The 17513-nt window shown below is 43.0% G+C and overlaps 2 protein-coding genes across 3 annotated transcripts in view; both read left to right on the top strand.

Moving 5' to 3' along the window:
• The window catches only part of LOC109858640, a 49821-nt gene extending 38974 nt beyond the window's left edge, over positions 1–10847 (top strand). The window contains exon 4 of the mRNA XM_020436107.1: positions 10434–10847. Within this exon, the coding sequence (XP_020291696.1) occupies positions 10434–10847 (414 nt within the window). The remainder of the gene's footprint in view (positions 1–10433) is intronic.
• Positions 10848–12153: 1306 nt separating this feature from the next.
• The window catches only part of LOC109858648, a 16854-nt gene continuing 11494 nt past the window's right edge, over positions 12154–17513 (top strand). For both annotated transcript variants that reach the window (XM_020436128.1, XM_020436127.1), the window contains exon 1: positions 12154–13487. In XM_020436128.1, coding sequence (XP_020291717.1) covers positions 12353–13487 — 1135 coding nt within the window. In that variant the 5' untranslated portion in view covers positions 12154–12352. The remainder of the gene's footprint in view (positions 13488–17513) is intronic.

The following is a 17513-nucleotide window of genomic DNA, read 5'->3' as shown; positions in this document are numbered from 1 at the left end:
GTCGCGACTCGAGAGACACGCTATTATGCCTTTTCCCCGGGTCTGTCCTTCTCGAGTGTCGGTCGAGTGTTCAGTCTGTGACAAAGTGCCGGTTGATATCAGTCGCGAATGCGCGTCTTAAAAAAAAAAACAAAAAAAAAACAAAAACCACAGTGTTTTAAAATGCGTCATAAATATTCTTGTAATTGCAAAACTCGTTATGCATATCGTCGAACGGTCAATTGCCGCCACTTGAGGAGAGATGACGCATTCCCGATAAATAGAAACTCGTGCGGCCCATTATATTCACTTCGGGGACTGATTTACAGCGGCGGCTTTCTATAAGTAACGCGAGTGGATTTATAAGTGTCATTATTTCGCGCTTGTAACATTACTTTCCACCGCATCAACAAGTGTTACGAATGGGGATACATTTGCGCAATTCCGCGCGAGTAATCCCGCACGCTCGCGAATCGAACATTTGCCAGGGTAAGAAGAACAAACTTTACGATCGTACGCGCATAAATTACAGTATCTACACGCACACATACGTACGCACGTGTGTCGTAATTACGTAAGTCGAGCACCGCACGAGCGTCTTGTTTACGATACGCTGCCTAAAAATAAATTTTAAACGGACGCAAAAACATTTTAAAGTCGCGTTGTAATTTACGTTCAATCCTATCACGCGCGAAATTTCTTTTCAACGTCGCGTCGAGATGTGAGATCGAATCGACCATCCGAGATGATCGTAAGAAACGCGCTTGAACTTTGCACCCAAAGTGTGTGAATATAGCGGCGGAAATATATATGTGAGTTCACATCTTATAGGATTTTAATGCGCCGTTTGATTTTAGATGCGTTAGAAATCTAAAAACAAAAAAAAAAGAAAACTATGTTTTTTTCACCGTAAATTTAGCGCGGATGAGAAAACGAACAGAGAGAACGATTTCTCTTTCTTCCTCTCGAACTCTATTTCTCAGATTACGTACGATCTTCTTGGTAGGCGAATTATGTCCGCAAACTATGGACAGTTGTGCGTGCAATCGTTTAAGTTAATAGACTTTGCTTTATCCGACACTGCGCGCGGCGAAAATACGAACGGAGTGACATTGCGCTTTAGAAGAAGAGAAGTTGCTGGTTCATTGAATTATCCGCGGCGATCTCTTTTGATTTTTAAATCAACGCGACTACCGGGTTGCTTGTTAGATATTTTGTAATGTAGGACTTCTTAGTGACATTCTGCTATGTCGCGACCGGTAATAGTTTATGTAACTATTCGACCATTCGACAAGATTTCTCACAGCCGCGCGCGCGTAACTTTCCACGCTCCCTCGGCCGTTCCCGGTTTCTTGCGCGCGGACAACTGGTTTTAGTTAGTTATTTGGTCCACATCAAGAAGAACTTTCCAGACGTTTTTCCTCCCGCAAAATTTTTTTCTCATCTCCGATCGTGACTGTCCATGTCTGACCATGTCTGTCTGCGAAGTTTTATGCACGATTTCCTCAATAATATCGAAAGAAAACGCTCTTTTAATTACCGAGCGTAGTTTTTTCCGCTTTACGGGCACCCATAAAGCGAGATTTTATTCGAATTTTACGCGAGGCTCTTGCATTGTTTTATAACACGACGGTAAAAAGGAATTTTTGCTCGTAGTGAATGGCGTTATTGTGTTTTTTTTTTACGCGTAAAATAACGCGCGACTACGTATCATTTTATCTTCCGCAGTAGTCTTTATTTTGCAATCTAGTGGTCGTAAACCGTTGAGTCTTATTACTTAGTATATTAAGTTATATCTAATCTTTTAAGTCAAATCTCTGTTTCATGCTATTTTTATAGTAAGATACGATCTTTTCTGCATATTACACAAAAATATTTTGTGTAATAACACACACACGTACACACAAAATCTGTCATTTTTATTTTTTATCTATCAATTTCTATCATCCCTGTCCACTGTCGCTGCGACAGGGTGTTTTGCGAGCTAAAAATTTTTGCCTCACTCCATCGAGCGTAGCACTTTCTTTTCGTTGACGTAATTTTCGTGCAAAAAGAACTGGACTCTATCATACTGATTTATTCCTCTTCCAGCTGTAAACGTTTGTTCGTGTCACAGTCGAACAATTTTAATTATACTCCTCGATTACACAACGTATTTTGCATCATTTCGCATTAAGATTTCGCCTGCATAACAATTATCTTTCAGATTGCGGTATAACACTTTTAACTTCGTACTTATATAACGTCTCAGATATAATTTAACAAAAAACAAATTGTTTTCGATTTGTAAAATTTTTAAATAATTATTTGCCTGATATACGAACGCTTTTTCTTTTTATTGCACTTATTACTTACGAGAAGATGATACGTGTGTATCATCAAGAGGCACTCGAGACAAGGTATTCAAGACGCCGTAGCGGCGTCGTAATAACGCGTCAAGTCCGGAACGCACACACGCCGGTGTATATTGGTTGTGCAACGCGGAGACGCACTGGTGGAGTCACAAGGATGATGCATCCGCGGTGCATCTACCGTGACCCCGGGATGCGCCTGCACACACACACACACACACACACGGTCGGCTTAGTTACAAGATCGCGTGTGATAGCGTCTCGCGCGTACGCAACTATTTCTCCGCAATATCTATACGGCGTAATAAACAAACAAATATATGTGCGCGTATACGTGTGTTAGGTTAATTATGCAGAGTCGTTACAGAGTGTAGAAAGTCTGTAATCGGAGCGGAGTCGCGGATATCTGCAATTCTAATTATTTATAACCGTTGGCGGGTGAGTGCACAAAAAAGTTTAGACGAGATTGTGATTTTCGTGATAGAAAAATGGACCGGATAATTTTATTAAAACCGATTTTTGTTCATTTTATCAAACAATCGATGTTTTAATAAACTATTTACATATATCAAATATATTTTGATTGTTAAAAAAATTCAAATAGTGTTTTGGAACACACGATGTTTTGCTGTTTTATTTGATGCAATTTTGCTAAAAAAAATATGAAAACAAATGTTTAGAAATGTTTCCTCGTTGTTTAGAAAGGATTTCGTTTTCATTGACAGAGAAAGCATTGGATAATTTTATGAGAAACCTTGGATGTATTCTTCGTATTACCTGTGTATCGATACAAGAAAAGACCAGCCCAAGGAAATCAACGTAATTCTGACGATATTGTTAAAACTGTTTATTTGCGCATGCACGTAAAGATCATCTGATGCACAATAATATCTGATTGCGTAATATACCGCGACGCGTTCGATTTAAATAAGATATTCACAACCGTTTAATTATACTCGTGAGAGAGACGATGATTTCTATTTAATATCGTGCGATACGCAAAATGTGTTTTTCCTAAAAAAAAGCAAAAAAACGTACTAACAATGAGAGCGCGTGCAAGTGCACCACGGTCACGCGGTCCACTTACTTGTGACTTGTTTTTACTTGCCAGCCATCCTATAGTTTGCCCTGTAACACGTGAAAAACAACACTTGACAAACAAACACACACACACACACACATATACACGCTCGTGCTAATCGAACCTAACAGCGATTATTATTTCTCTCAGTTGTGGAAGTTTTAATTGTATATTTGAATGTTATCTTTTTGCACAATATCTCACCATTCAACAGAAAAGGGATTACACAATGCGCATTACCACACGAGATCAATGAAGGGGTAAGTCCGCGCGAAGCGGCCACAATGTTCCCGAGGCGGAACATCTGGCTAGCCGAGGACATAAAGCCCCCGGAGAGTCTCTCTCGCATCCATCTTTCTTTCTCCGCGCGGCGGCTTCTCCGGCAATTCCCGCGGTAACGGGCGGAATGAAAACTGTTACCGCAGTTATGACTGGTATTACGACTATTGCGTTTTGCACAATTGGTATTGTGGGACCGATGATATTAGAGGTAGAAGCATGGGCGTTTGGGAAAGACGGTGTCGTACGGAGAAGGCATAGATAATTTCTCAGACACTTCTCTCTCTCTCTCTCTCTCTCTCTCTCTCTCTTTCTCCTCGCGAGAGTCATTGACCTGCCTCGGCGTATCGATATTCGAGCCGGAAAGGTACGCTTACTTGAGCGTGACAGACGCGTTTTCATCCGGAAAGGTAATTGTCGACACCGAGCCGCCCAGGCCAGGCTTTTTTTCTTTAAAAAAAAAAAAAAAAAAAAAAAAAAAAACGACTGCTCGCAAACGCCGAAGACATGGTCCATTAATGCCATTCAATGTACAAAAGACATGTAATTTGAAGAAGGGGAAATCTATTTTTAGATAAAAAAAATGCTTTTGTGCACGCTCATTCTCACGAACTTCGTATGACGTGTGTATTATAGTTCTTCCGAAATGTTGTTTCGCAAACAAGTTACGGGAGAAGTGAGAAGAATCGATCGCGCGTGTGTGACCAGTAGTCGCTGTTATTGGTAGCGCTACAGCTTGTTAATTAGCGAAGAGGAGTTTACCTTCCTCCACCGTGACCACCGCGTGTATCGAGATGACCTCGAGAGATGAGCAACTAACTGAGCGCGCGAGTGCTCTTTCACCTGTCTCTTTCTCTTCGTCTTTTTTTCTCCCGCTATCTTCTCCACATCCTCTTCCTTCTCTTTTCGCAAGAGCCGTTTTTTTTTTTTTTTTTTTTTCCACCGCGATCATGCAACGCGTTTCTCATCCTTCTCTCAGGATCGCCTTCAAAACGCGCGTTTGCCTTATGAATTAGCGCGCGGCTTATCGAGAGCGAGATCTCGAAGTGTTCTCTTTCATAGGTATATAATATACGCGCTCGCGATGCCTATTTCATGGTTTTTTTTTTCTTCATTCAGTCAAGTCAAACGCGCCCGCGGCCACAATAAACCGGCAAACATCGCGAGTTAGTATGATCGACGAACAAATCGAGACGAGAGGAATCTCGGGTATCCGCGAACTTTTTTTGTTATAAAGTAAAAGAGATCTCGAATTGCTTTCCCAGGACTCTTTAACGCTCCGCGATCAATTAGATACGGAGTGTCAAGGTTGAGCAACGATTCGATCCGTTGCGATATCTCTGATTCGATTTGTTTCTGTCTTTTGCAAAGTATCGAACGATCGATTGCCGTAATATTTTCACTCGTAAATAAAACGAAAAACTGAAAAGACAGATGGCGGCGGCGGCGGCGGCGGCGACGGTTTTATCTCTTTCTTCAATGTAAAAATTCCGCTTCTTAAATTTCACGGGAAAGGCGAATTTCTCGTCGTAAAGACTGTCCGATCGGATCTAAGACCGACTTCGTAAGCCACGCCCGTTTTCGTGTTGCACCTGCGTGCGAATCGCATACAAGCGTGGTGACCGGCCGCGTACTATGTATGTTTGCCTGGATATGTACGCTAGTTTACTTTCTGTTTTTCGACCGGCCGATCGACAGGCGGCCAGCCAGGCTCTTACGTGAGCTTGTGGGACAGGATTTTTTACGAAAGTCCCCGCTCAAGACGAGAAAGTAAAGTGCACCTCGCTGTACGCCCTCGAGGCAGCCGGCTGCCCCATTTTCCGACCTTACGCGATTCGTGTATACGTTGCGCGTTTTCGCGGTGCTTCAATAACAACTAGAGCCGAAAAGCGCAGATATAATTTTTTACGAAGCTACACACGCGAATTCTCTGAAGATTGCTTTAAGATCATAAGAGAGAAATGTCTTGTAATTAGCGATATTTTACGATTACACTAACGTATTAATTAATTTGAGAAAATTTTTATATATAAAAAAAAAATACTTTCATATTTTTCTGCGATAAATACAAGTGCATGAGATTCCTCTCCAATCTGCGCTTTACGGCTACAATTTTGTTCGTTAATTACTTGCAATTTTACGCACTCTTGAGCATGGCAAATTGTGCTCGCGATGTTTTCTTTTAATTATTCGCGCTAAATTCTTTTTAATTATTTGTACGACTTGACTCGGTAGTCTACAGAAAATCTGTCGCCGTTATGCTAATGAAGCGATAAAACGTACTTCACTTTCACTTTTTCTGACTTTTATTTAACTTTCATACGTCATCTTTGATATTTCGATCAAAAAACCAAACTTTGAAAAACTTTCTTCCAAATAAAAGAAACTTTCTTGTATGTATCAGTAATCCGAATGTTGAGTACACTTCACAGACCCAGTAAAAACAGATTGTTAATGTCTGACGAGAGCATGTGCTTATAAAATAAATATTACTATTACATTCGAGTGTACAGTACTTTCCAGTAAAGATGTTATAGTTGCGGATAAGCCGTTATTTCAACAGGTGTGACTGCACACGGTAAATGCAAATTACGCCCAGATGAGGGATAGATAATGTGCCGCAACGTTCTTCGTGAGAAGTACCGACGCGCGCTTTTAACGTTGCTCTTATCTCCTCCCGAAAACATCACTTCAATAGATTTTCAAAAGAATTGTAAAATAAATGCACACGTGAAATCCTACTAGAAAAAGCATGTGTAAATAATCACAATCGATTCTCTTGATATCGATTGTTGCCACTTTTATCTCGACACTAATTGGACGTTTGTAGGATGTATTTCTAGATTCATGTCGTACATATCAAAATGCTGAGGTCACTGACCTCGGTCACATAACCGCCGCGGGGTTACTGACCTCCGTCACGTGACCGCGGCGGGGTTACTGACCTCCGTCACGTGACCGCGGCGGGGTCACTGACCTCGGCCGCGCGACCTTGGGGGGTCACTGACCTCGGTCGCGTGACCGCGGCGGGGTCACTGACCTCCGTCACGTGATTACGGTATATATATGTGTATATACATATATATATATATATATATAATATTCTCTTTTATACTCTTTTCTCTGTCACGTGACCTTATTTTAGTCACGGTTTTAAAGACACGTGACTAAAGTACAGTCACGTAACTTTAATCACGTTAGGTTATTTTTGACATCTCTCATATGTACATCATGTATATTATATGGTTTCTAAGACGTATATACTAGCTGTTATCGCGGTGACAAGTTGTGTGTATTGGCACAACACGTCAAAATAAAAACAATAAAAGCGTGCGCATAGCGCGCGTCTGTGTTGTGCTAGTAGTATAAAAAAAAAAGCAACGCGCGGATATGTTTCAACATGCAATAACTTCCTTTTTCTGCAGTCAGAATTGCGGGATAATGATCCGCTTGTTTTTCGCAATTGTATAGAAAACAAAAAAAAATGAGGTCGCGCGTATCATCTTCTCAACAGATCAGTATGATGGTAGATTCGAGCGCGCGCGTTGCGATCACAAATCGCGATCGCGTATCGCGATCTCTCCGCTAATATACTTTTAATATCGTGCGTATTACTTCATCAGCGAACTTTGCTGCGAAAACTACGTGCGCGCGTAGATCGGAGATAAGAACGTAATTACAAAGCGCGGATAAACCGAATAAATTACCAAAGCAACCGACAGCAACTCGTGGCCACGATTAGAGAAAATCTAACTCGCACGTATGGATGTGCAACATTCTCCGACGTTCCCCCGTTTTCGTGCCGCGCGCACCGAGAACCGTTTTTTCGATTTTAATCGTCACGACCGATCTTCGCTCCTTTGTTGGCGCGCACATAACCGCGCGCGGTGATCGCGATTTTTCGAGAGCGAGTGAATCGCACCGTACGCGGAATCTCATATCCCGAACAACACGTAACGGAACAACGCGCGCCGACGAAATTGCATCGCGCTTTTCTCCACGAGAGGCTGTTATCCCACGAAGCGTTATGGTATATATATATATATGTATCCTTTCCATTGCCGTGAGATGTGTTTCTTTGAAGATTTTTACACAATCCGAATAGCGCCGATTTGCCGGACGGACTCGTTATATCGCACCTGTGGTGTAGGTATTACGCGCGACGTGCGCCGCTACTTTTCCGCACGCAGGTTTCTCCGAAGAACCGTGTGTGTGTGTTTGGAAAAACACACGGTAATTCGCTATTACGACCGGACTAGTCGCGTCGTGTTCTCTGATCGTCTTATCCCGTTTAGCCCGCGATTCTGCGAGCCGATCTCTATCTTTCGCTGCGAACTTTTTTGTTCACGCTCAGATACAAACCGGACTTCTCTTACATATATATTTCCTCGACATTCGTTCCTCCCTTTATGAGATGGAACACTCGATGATTAGCATTTTAGAAGAGCTGTCAATTTTTCTCAAGAGTGTCACCTCCAAAATAATGTAAAAAAAAAAAAAAAAAAAAAAAACTAATCCTGTTATAACGTCGAGTAAAAGGTGAACCGTGAACAGAAATGTTAACTAGAAAAAATCGTTAAGCGCAATTATTAGTGCGGTACTAACTGTAGCTTCGGTTATTCTATTGTTTGCTCTCGGTAGATTTTTTGATAAACAGAAAGAGACACGCATATGCCTCGTATGATATTTAACAGTCACACAACGAACAAACTTTAAGTAAATTATCTCAGACAAAAATGTACGTTGATTGCAAACACTATGCGATATTTATAACGAAGAATTATATAAATGTCGTTTGTGATACGAACGCGTCGAAGACAAAGCAAAGATGATCTTCGAAAAGATATTTAATTCAATCGTAGTTCAATTTGCACGCGAATTGTAATCGATATCTTCTGACCGTTTCCGTTGTAAGGAATTTGAGCCGAGAAAATCTTCTCATCTCTTTGGAAACTCACGTCGATAAATCACGATGTTATTTGCGATAAGCGAGCAAACAGGCGAGGATCACACACACACACAAATATATGCATGTTCTCTCTTCTTCAGTCTCTTTACTCTCGCAACATCGTTTCTCTCACTCTTCTCGACTCTCTCACGATGTTCAACGTCAATGTGCGCAAGACGTGCGCGACGTTATCTCTCTCTCTCTCTCTCTCTCTCTCTCTCTCTCTCCGATTTCTCTAAGGGAGAGAAGCGAGAGAATTTAAATTACCGATCGTTCACTTTCCCTGAAACGCGCTTGATTTTCTCCGCGCGCTCGACTCTTCTTGCCGCTTCCTTCGTGTGTTCTTTTCTTCCTGCACGTCGTAGTTGCGTTTCTTCATACTTATTTACTCGCATCTCTCGTCGAAACGTCCCCCTCTCTGTGTTTCTTCCTTCTTCGGAGATCGTGACGCTGACGCTGACGAGCAACGATTTGCGGAAGGGACTCGCAAGTGTTCGAGGGATACGGGAGATGAGAAAAGACGCGGAAGAACGCGGGAAAGAGGGAAGAGAACGAGCGTATACGGTCCCGGTGCTGTACGATGCCGTTAAAGGGAAATCAAAACGACCGATCTGGTCGATTCATCGAACGCGAGGCGATGCGGATAAACTCGCGGACGAGAGTGACACGAAGAGGGTGAAAGGCAGTAGCGTAAGACTTTGCCGCATTTTGTTCTTATTGTAGTTTCGGCGATTTTTCGCGCGAGATTAATCCGCTACGCGAGAATTCGCTTTCTCGCTGTCGTGCGATAAGACGCGATAAGACGCGTCTCGTGTTGACTGGAAGCGGAATTGATCGAATGAAACATCGCGCATATGATCGAATATATCTTATCTCGTAATTAATGTTGATTATACATGTTTTTGTTACTTATAGTTTTCAAGAGAGATAAGAGGGGAACGAAATAAGTGAATAAACGTTTGCAAACATTTTCTAATCGTAGACATATAATTTGTTTTTCACCGACAGAGATCTAGATATAGCACAATGTGTCATTTGTCAGACATTGTAATTACATGGATAATGTTTTTTGTAAATAAACAGCGCACATAAGTCTTTCTTTGTGACAGATAATTCGTTTCGTGACGTAAGGATAATATATTTCTGGAGCTCGCCTTTTAAACGTGAGTGCGTTTTATTATCCCCAGTTTCCATTGATACGCATCGGAATTTCGTTTCTTCGGGCAACACAAATGTTGTTGTATGCATGCCGTGACTGCGGCATACCTTCGATAAACACCGAACGAAAGAAAGAATCGGACGGTCGAAAAGGACAAGACGGGGTCCGGACAATGACAGAAGCTAACAATGGGCTCGTCTGTCTTGTGGGTTTGAATATATAACTTTTATTCAGAATTTCTCGCGTGTCTTCCCGTCCCGTTCAGGAAGTCGTTACAGGTGCGCGATATCAACTGCTCTGAACAACGGTCGATTAACGGAACGATGCCTTCTGTAATTATCATATATGTATAATCAGATATGAAACTCGTTGTGTATCTTTACTTTTTTTTTTCTTTTTAAAGAAATATACTAATCCAATATTTAAAGAAGAGATACTAAATACTGCTCTCTCGCGCACAATAACAGATGATTGTACCGATGTAATTCTAGTAAACTCTTGATATTTTCTTAATGCATTTTTAATACGACAAATTCTCGCAAACATGTGATTGAGATTCCCTCGCGTCACTCGCCTCTTCATCTCTATCACGTTGCGCTTTACCCTGCTCAATTATCCATCCTCTCCCTGTGACAGAGCTACGACACCCTGAGCAAGAGCAAGAAGTCGTGGAGCGTGCGGCTGGGTTTGTCGCGGCAGCATCACAACTACGGGGATGACAAGGGCGGCTGGGGCACCATAAGCGGCGGCAGCGTGCTCTCCCGACAGATGATCTACAGCGGCGATCCGTGGCTGTACGGCACCGTGAGATCGGCGTCGCGAACCGCCGCCGGTCACGAGCCGCCGCGACCCTTTCTGACGCCGCCTCCGCTACCGGGCGCGACGCCGTTGCTCGTGATATGTTCCTGCCCGGAGTTTCTCACCGGCACCGTCAGGAAGCTGGGCAGCTGTCGCAAGTGCGGCGGCCACCGCGTCGCCGGACTGCCTCTCGGCGGTACCTGCCGGCTACCGCCGTCCTCCAAGTCCAGACCCAGCCTCGCCGGTAAGTGAATCACGTCTTTGTGCGCGTCTCGTTTCTGATTATTCGATGTCCTCGAATATTTCACGATTACTGTCTTTAGTGCGCTCTTTCCCCTCCCCCGTTCACGCTTGTGTGTTTCACGTTTGCTCATTAAAGTTGGTTGGTTATCCTCTCAAGAGGATTATTTTGAACATAAGTTTTACTTTATATCGGCAAGTAAAATATATATGTATAAAAATTCAAATAAAGTAAAAATACAATCACGTATATGTATATAAAATATTTTATAATAAAATATTTAATCGCGCGTATAATAAAATATTTTATCTATATATGTAAGCATATATATGTTTTGTGTTTTTTTATTATTTAGTTTAACATTTGGATAATTTTTTTTGTTTTTGTTTTTGTGAAGAAAAAACAATTGTCGTGAAATACGAGGGTACTCGCGATAAGCGAAGGCGGGATGAAAGAGCTCCTGCTGTCGATGATGTTCATGCTCTGATTGCACGCGTTTCGTATTAGAGATTTTCTCCTCGTTCGCGTTTGAGATAGCGTGCATGCGGCCAAGCGCGGAGAGTTCTCAGCCGCCGGCTAAACAGCTGAATTTAACTCGCGAGGATGTTCTCATACCTACTTTAGTTTGCATTTAAATCGCTCGAGACTCGGATTGTGGCTTCTTGTGCGTTCATGCAGCGCGAGCAGCGTGCCGCGAACGATTATGATTTTCGCGAGTCGTTAAAAATGTAGAGTAGCCACGTTCTGGTTAGACAATTGATACTTTACACTCGGTCGGTCTTCTGTGATGATAATTGGACCGTGCTCGAAAATATTCCCGTATCAAGTCGTTGGCTATACGAAACGCGAATATTAGATCTGTGTTATTCCTTGATTACTGACGTTATGCTCTTCATTATTGGTTAATGGAAAGCGCAAAAGAGATAGTCATTACTAAAGTGTGCACATCGTATCGAGCTTTACTTTAACATTTTTTTTATACACAAAATTATTTTCTAAATTTGTTAACAAAACCAAAATATATGTGTTTTGCTGTTTCTGTGTAGAAAAACATTAAAGCTAAAACTAAAACTGGTCTACAAAGACAAGATTCGATGAGAGAAAAAAATTTATTTGAAGATGTAGGTCGGTGTAAATGAAGTCGAGTCGAAAGAGAAGAGCGAAAACGATTTCCTCTCGTACGAGTAACGCGAGCGATTAAATTTCTTTGCTAGGCGTGCTGCGGGCCTCGATCGATGATCCGTACGACCAGATGCGACGGAACCGGCTGGTGGAGCCGAGATCGCGAGCGCGCAGCATCTCGCCGCATCGGCCGTCGTCGTTGCAGCGAGATTCCAGGAGTCAGAGCGTGATCGCGCGAAACGCCGCGAAAGAGCGGAAGGGCTCGATTGAGGGCACGCCATCGTCATCCTCGAGAACCGAGTGGTACGACAAGGAATCGGGCGCGGCCGCGAGCTACGACGATCGCAAATTGCGACCCGGTTTCGCCGGCAACGGCGCGTCCTCGAACGATTGGATGATAGACGAGGCCTCGAAGAGTCACTCGCGCAATCTGTCCGTCGCGACAACGTCATCCGCGAGGTTGACTCGCGTCCCAAAGAAGCCACCGAGAGAGCGGAGAACCAGTCAGGACGACTGGAATGACAGCACGACCACGCCGATCGCCGCGGACTCGCGAAGAAGCATTCTCGAGTGCGACGTGAATCCGTATCTGTTGTTGAAGAAACAAAAAGACGAGGACGATCTAAGCGACGATCTGTCGGACAACGCGCTGGAGCAGGACGATCACAGGACGACGCCGTCGTCCAGCCTGTTCGATCCTTCGAAAGTTAAGTCGATCGAGAGGATACCGAACAGAAGCGCCGTCGCGGCGATCGGTGGCCAGCGGATCAGAGTGTTCAACGAGAGACCCAGGGAGATCTCGGACGACGATGACGACGTCGTATCGCCGCCGGTCACCAGGATTCCGATCCCAAAAGTGTCGCCGAAAAGACCACCGAGGCGGCTGAAGGAGGCTCGTCAGACGCTGAAGAGCATTCTGAAGCGCGGCCGAGTGATCGAAAGTAAACGAAAGAACGTGCTGTTTAACGTCGACAACGTAATATTCGCTCCCGAGAAACCGTCCGAAGCGACGCGATTGTCGTGGAGCAGACTCGGCAGGATCGCCAATTGCGGCAAGGAGCAGCGAACCAACAGCCCCGAACCCGAAGAGGAAGAGGAGACGCCGATCGTGCCGCAGGAGCAGCACGAGAAACGTAACTTCATTACAATTCCGAACATCAAGGACCCGAAAGTTGACCGGGTCAGATTGAAGGAGCCGAAAATCGTGCCGGAAGTGAAGAAGACCGCGCCACCCGGTCCCGACAGAATCAAGATAGACAAGTTCGTTCCGTCCAAAAAGGATCGTCCCGTCACGAAGCAGAACGAGAGTGGCAGCGAAACGCGATCTTCGCTCAACAAGCTGCTGTCTTCTTCGAAGATCAATGTTTCTACAAACGAGACGAGGATATTACCGGAAGAGAGAAGATTGTCGGACGAGAGTAACGTCAGGCCTGAAGACGAGACCGAGCTGGAGATCGAGATTGAGGAGCTGAAGGATCGTCTGCCGTGCATCGCCGTGGACGAGAAGGATCTAATCTCGAAGTCCGAAGGTAAGCACGTTGCTTGTCAATAGTTTTACTATTTTTGTTTTGTTTTTTTTGTTTTTTTTTTCCGTTTTGGGGTGACATTCTCTGTGAACGTGAGTGGTTTTATTCTTGGTTAATATCGTCTGCGAACTATCGGACGTTCACGATGACGTTAACTCTATGTTATTTCGAATCGTATTAGCGGCTATTAATCTACGTGAAATCTAAATTAATGATCCGCGTTCGGTATCTACGGTATAATAACTATAACCGGTCCGCGCGTTCCGCTTGACGCTACGCTTCGGGGATGACGCGCTCGTATGATCATCTGAGGGTTCATCTCGCACGCGGAAATTGACGGTCTAAAAATACAGCGTAACCGTTTTCTCGTATCGCGGACAGAAATCTCTCCGTTCATCGCGAATCGATAATCTCGCGTCGGTTCATCGATTTAGCGCGCTTATCATCGTGTTATCATCGTTACCATACTTCTCTCGCGCGATCATTATGCTAATGCGCGTGATTAATGGGCCGTTGAAGTGGACGCGCGGCTCTTCTTGAAACTCTCTCGGGAAAAAAAATTATTATCGCGTTCGAGAATGACGACACGCGCACTCGCGCGCCTCCTCACGCAGTTTCTTTTCGAGGACTTTGAAGAAATCGAAAAGAGAAGATTTTTCTACATACATAGATATTTTTCTTGCTTTTCCGCAAGTTGTCGTTAATGTTTTTTTTTTTTTTTTTTTTACAAATTCTCAACAAGTTTTTAACAAACTTAACCTGCCGAGACTGCGTTGGTCGCGGCTTATAAAAAAATCTGCGGATAATAAACGTCCTTAAGACGACTTCGTCGATGACAAAAGGAGAAAGGTTAGCGGATCCTGGGCGACCCTGAGCCTTATCCTCGAGCTGTTTGACTCGCTTTTAAAAACAATCGCCCAACAGAGTCTTAACGTTGAGTTGCAACAGAGCGTTCGAAACCGTATATGAGGTCAAGGCCTGGCTGCGTGGCGTCAGGCTGACAAATTATTCCGGTTATCTTCCAAAGACACATTTGCCACGTGTGGTAGCAGTTGCAATACATGAGAAACACATCCTCTTCAGGTATACAGGATAAAGGATGTCTTCTTTGAAACGGTCGTTTGGAGGAAATTTATTATGTTAATTTATGTTTAGTCCTGTTTTGCAACAGCGGATTAAAACAGGAACTTTTTTTTACAAAGAGAGGACGACGATTCGTCATACGGGCGCATTTAGCGCTCAGAACAAAAGATACAAAGAGATCTGCTTCTTTCGTTTCTTCTGTATAAACAATTAATGTTTATAATTGCGAGCGCAAAGAAATATCTTCCCAAACTTTATTCTAACAAAAGTGCAAAGCGCGCGAATACTTTCCGACGGCATTATATACCGCGCGGGCTCGCATTTCCTGAGCACATTCACGCCGAAAGAGGGAGAGGCCGCGAAAGTGGACGCGTGGGAAAGGTACGAAACGATTGGGGACAATGCGAGCGCGCTGGTCGCGTCCGCCTTATACGGAACGAAGTGTATACATTTGTCGGTGGCGATCGGCATATCGGAAAAACCGCTTCGCGCGAGAGAGAATAAGAGGAAGAATAGTTACATGCTAATTTCACTGTGACTGAGGGGGAAGTCGATCTCATCGTTTATCTCTTTCTGAGGAAATGCGCATTATGTTCAGTTACACATACGAGCGGCGTGAAACCTACTTTATTCTCGCCGCGATCGGGTCGCAAGCTTACACGTATTGTACTTCCGATAATAAAACGTGTCACGCAGCACCGGGGTTTGCCAGGCGAACTGGCTCACATATAAGGTGTGATACAACGGAAGCCGATAATAATAGAAAACAGAAATTAGAAAAATTAAGAAAAATTAAAAACAAACACTTTGAAGGAAAATTTTCAAACAAACGAATAAACTTAAATATTTTTGATGTTTTTTATGTAAAAATTTTTATTTTTTACATTTTACTCACAAATAAAACTTTTTCATATCGTTTTCAATATATAATACATAAATTGTTAATCTTTAAGAGAGACAGAGAGAGTAAGTTTCTTTTTCCGCCGCACGAGCGGAGAGAAGCTTCTGAGATTTAACTTGCAGATTTTTTTTCATTTTCCACTATCTTCGTGGCGAGAAGCTACGGGGAGAAGCTGTATTCCCCTTTCTCTCTCAAAGAGAAGCGGCTCGGACACCAGGCTTGACGTTATGGCGTGACGAGCGTATTCGAGAACGCAGAGCTCACTCGGTGCAAATTGAGTCTGCACGCAGACACGAGATAAGACGTGACGGGAAAGTCGTGCGAATTAACTTAGATGATTGGCCGTAACAGCGCTGAAATGCGCCAGCCGATTTGTACGCGGCTCGTTTAAGTAGTACCCGACCTTGGTCGGAGAAAAATAAGAGAATTGCGCAAATCCTATCTCTATTAATAGAACGCGCGTTAACGACCGTAGCGCGTCTCTCTGCGTACGTCATATTAATTAGCGCTGCGATTAATTGACATTCCGCAGCGGAACTTTGTTCAGTCATCATCGGCCAAGTCGACTTTTGTTAATCCTTCAGCGCAACACATAAAAAATGACCTACGAGTTATCCAGACTGAGTCTCTGAGAGATCCGCGCGACTTTAAGTTTGAATATCTCCACAAAAAGCAATAGCACTGAAGGGGGTTTTAACAGTGGGTAATTATAATAATGACGTAACACACAACCGCGTGAAATGACGATTATGTAATATCGCAATGCCGAAGAACGTATCGTGTGCACTTTTCGAAGACCCGATATATTTGCTCGCGATACGTCAAGCGATACGTCGAGGCGAGTTAACATGTAGCTCAGCTGTTATGCTTCAATAATCGAGCACGGCCGTAAAGTTTTGCGCTGAGATAGTTGTCAGTTTCTCAGAGACGTTGAGATTTGTTCGCATATATTTTAAAACGAGAGAGACCAGAATTCCGTTTTTGTATCCGATTAACTGAAAATCAATCTTTTATTACAACACTGTCTCGTAAGTGACAAATTTATGTTTACAAAAAAACTTTTGACGCAATAAGTTTTTTACACAAACAAATTTTCATGGTTTGAATGAACACGTTTAGAAAACAAAACAATCTCGAGCATTATATTGCAAAAAAACAACGTTAAAGCTATTTACATAAAGTTTTGTCATAATGCTTTACGCAATCTCGACGATTGCTCGGAATACGTTTCTAAATCTTCACGCTCGAGGTATGTACGTGCGCGCACGGAAGAATAAAAGAACAACATTACCTACGATGACTTCCGGCAATTGAGTTTCCGGTGTAAATGCACGACGACGACGACGACGACGCCGGTGGTATTAGATAACCGCGACACGGCGAAACGCCCTCGTAGGCGACGCACTCTTTTCTGTCTACTTCGCACGCTTGTTGCATCCGCCTTCTTATTTATCACTCGCATACAAATGTGTGGCTCAATGATTATCAGTTTTAAGAAACATTTCGTTTGGCACGAAAATTTTTTTAAAAGAGGAATTGTTATATAATAATATTTTATACGTGTATGCTTGCGCGTTTATGCAAATGAATGCGGTTATATAAAGAAATTATTAAATAATAATAATATATTTTATGTGCGCATTTTGATATCGAATGTATCGCATCTATTGTTGCCTCTTTTCCGTATTGCCGATTGGTTGGTTGATCGAGTAGAGTCGAGTCGAATCGAATCGGTAAGATCGAGAGAGTAAATAATGACAGAAAGCGATTTCGAGACAGTTCGTCGTATACGTGGAGAAAATTAAAAACGTAACTAAAGTCATGTGACAGGAAAGAGTAGAAAAACAACACGTGAAAATAACGTGACTTTAATTTATATTATATATAACATTAAATAATACACATATTATACATATAATTTATTATATATTTATAATATTATACTTTATATTGTATTATATGTATTATATACATACTACAGTAATGTCACTGACATCCGCCGCGCGACTTTGGCAGGGTCACTGACCTCGGCCGCGCGGCCTTGG

This window comes from Pseudomyrmex gracilis, unplaced genomic scaffold, assembly GCF_002006095.1.
Source record: "Pseudomyrmex gracilis isolate BER0280 unplaced genomic scaffold, ASM200609v1 scaffold_216, whole genome shotgun sequence".
NCBI classification, from domain to species: domain Eukaryota; kingdom Metazoa; phylum Arthropoda; class Insecta; order Hymenoptera; family Formicidae; genus Pseudomyrmex; species Pseudomyrmex gracilis.
This window is presented reverse-complemented; position numbering and strand designations above follow the sequence as displayed.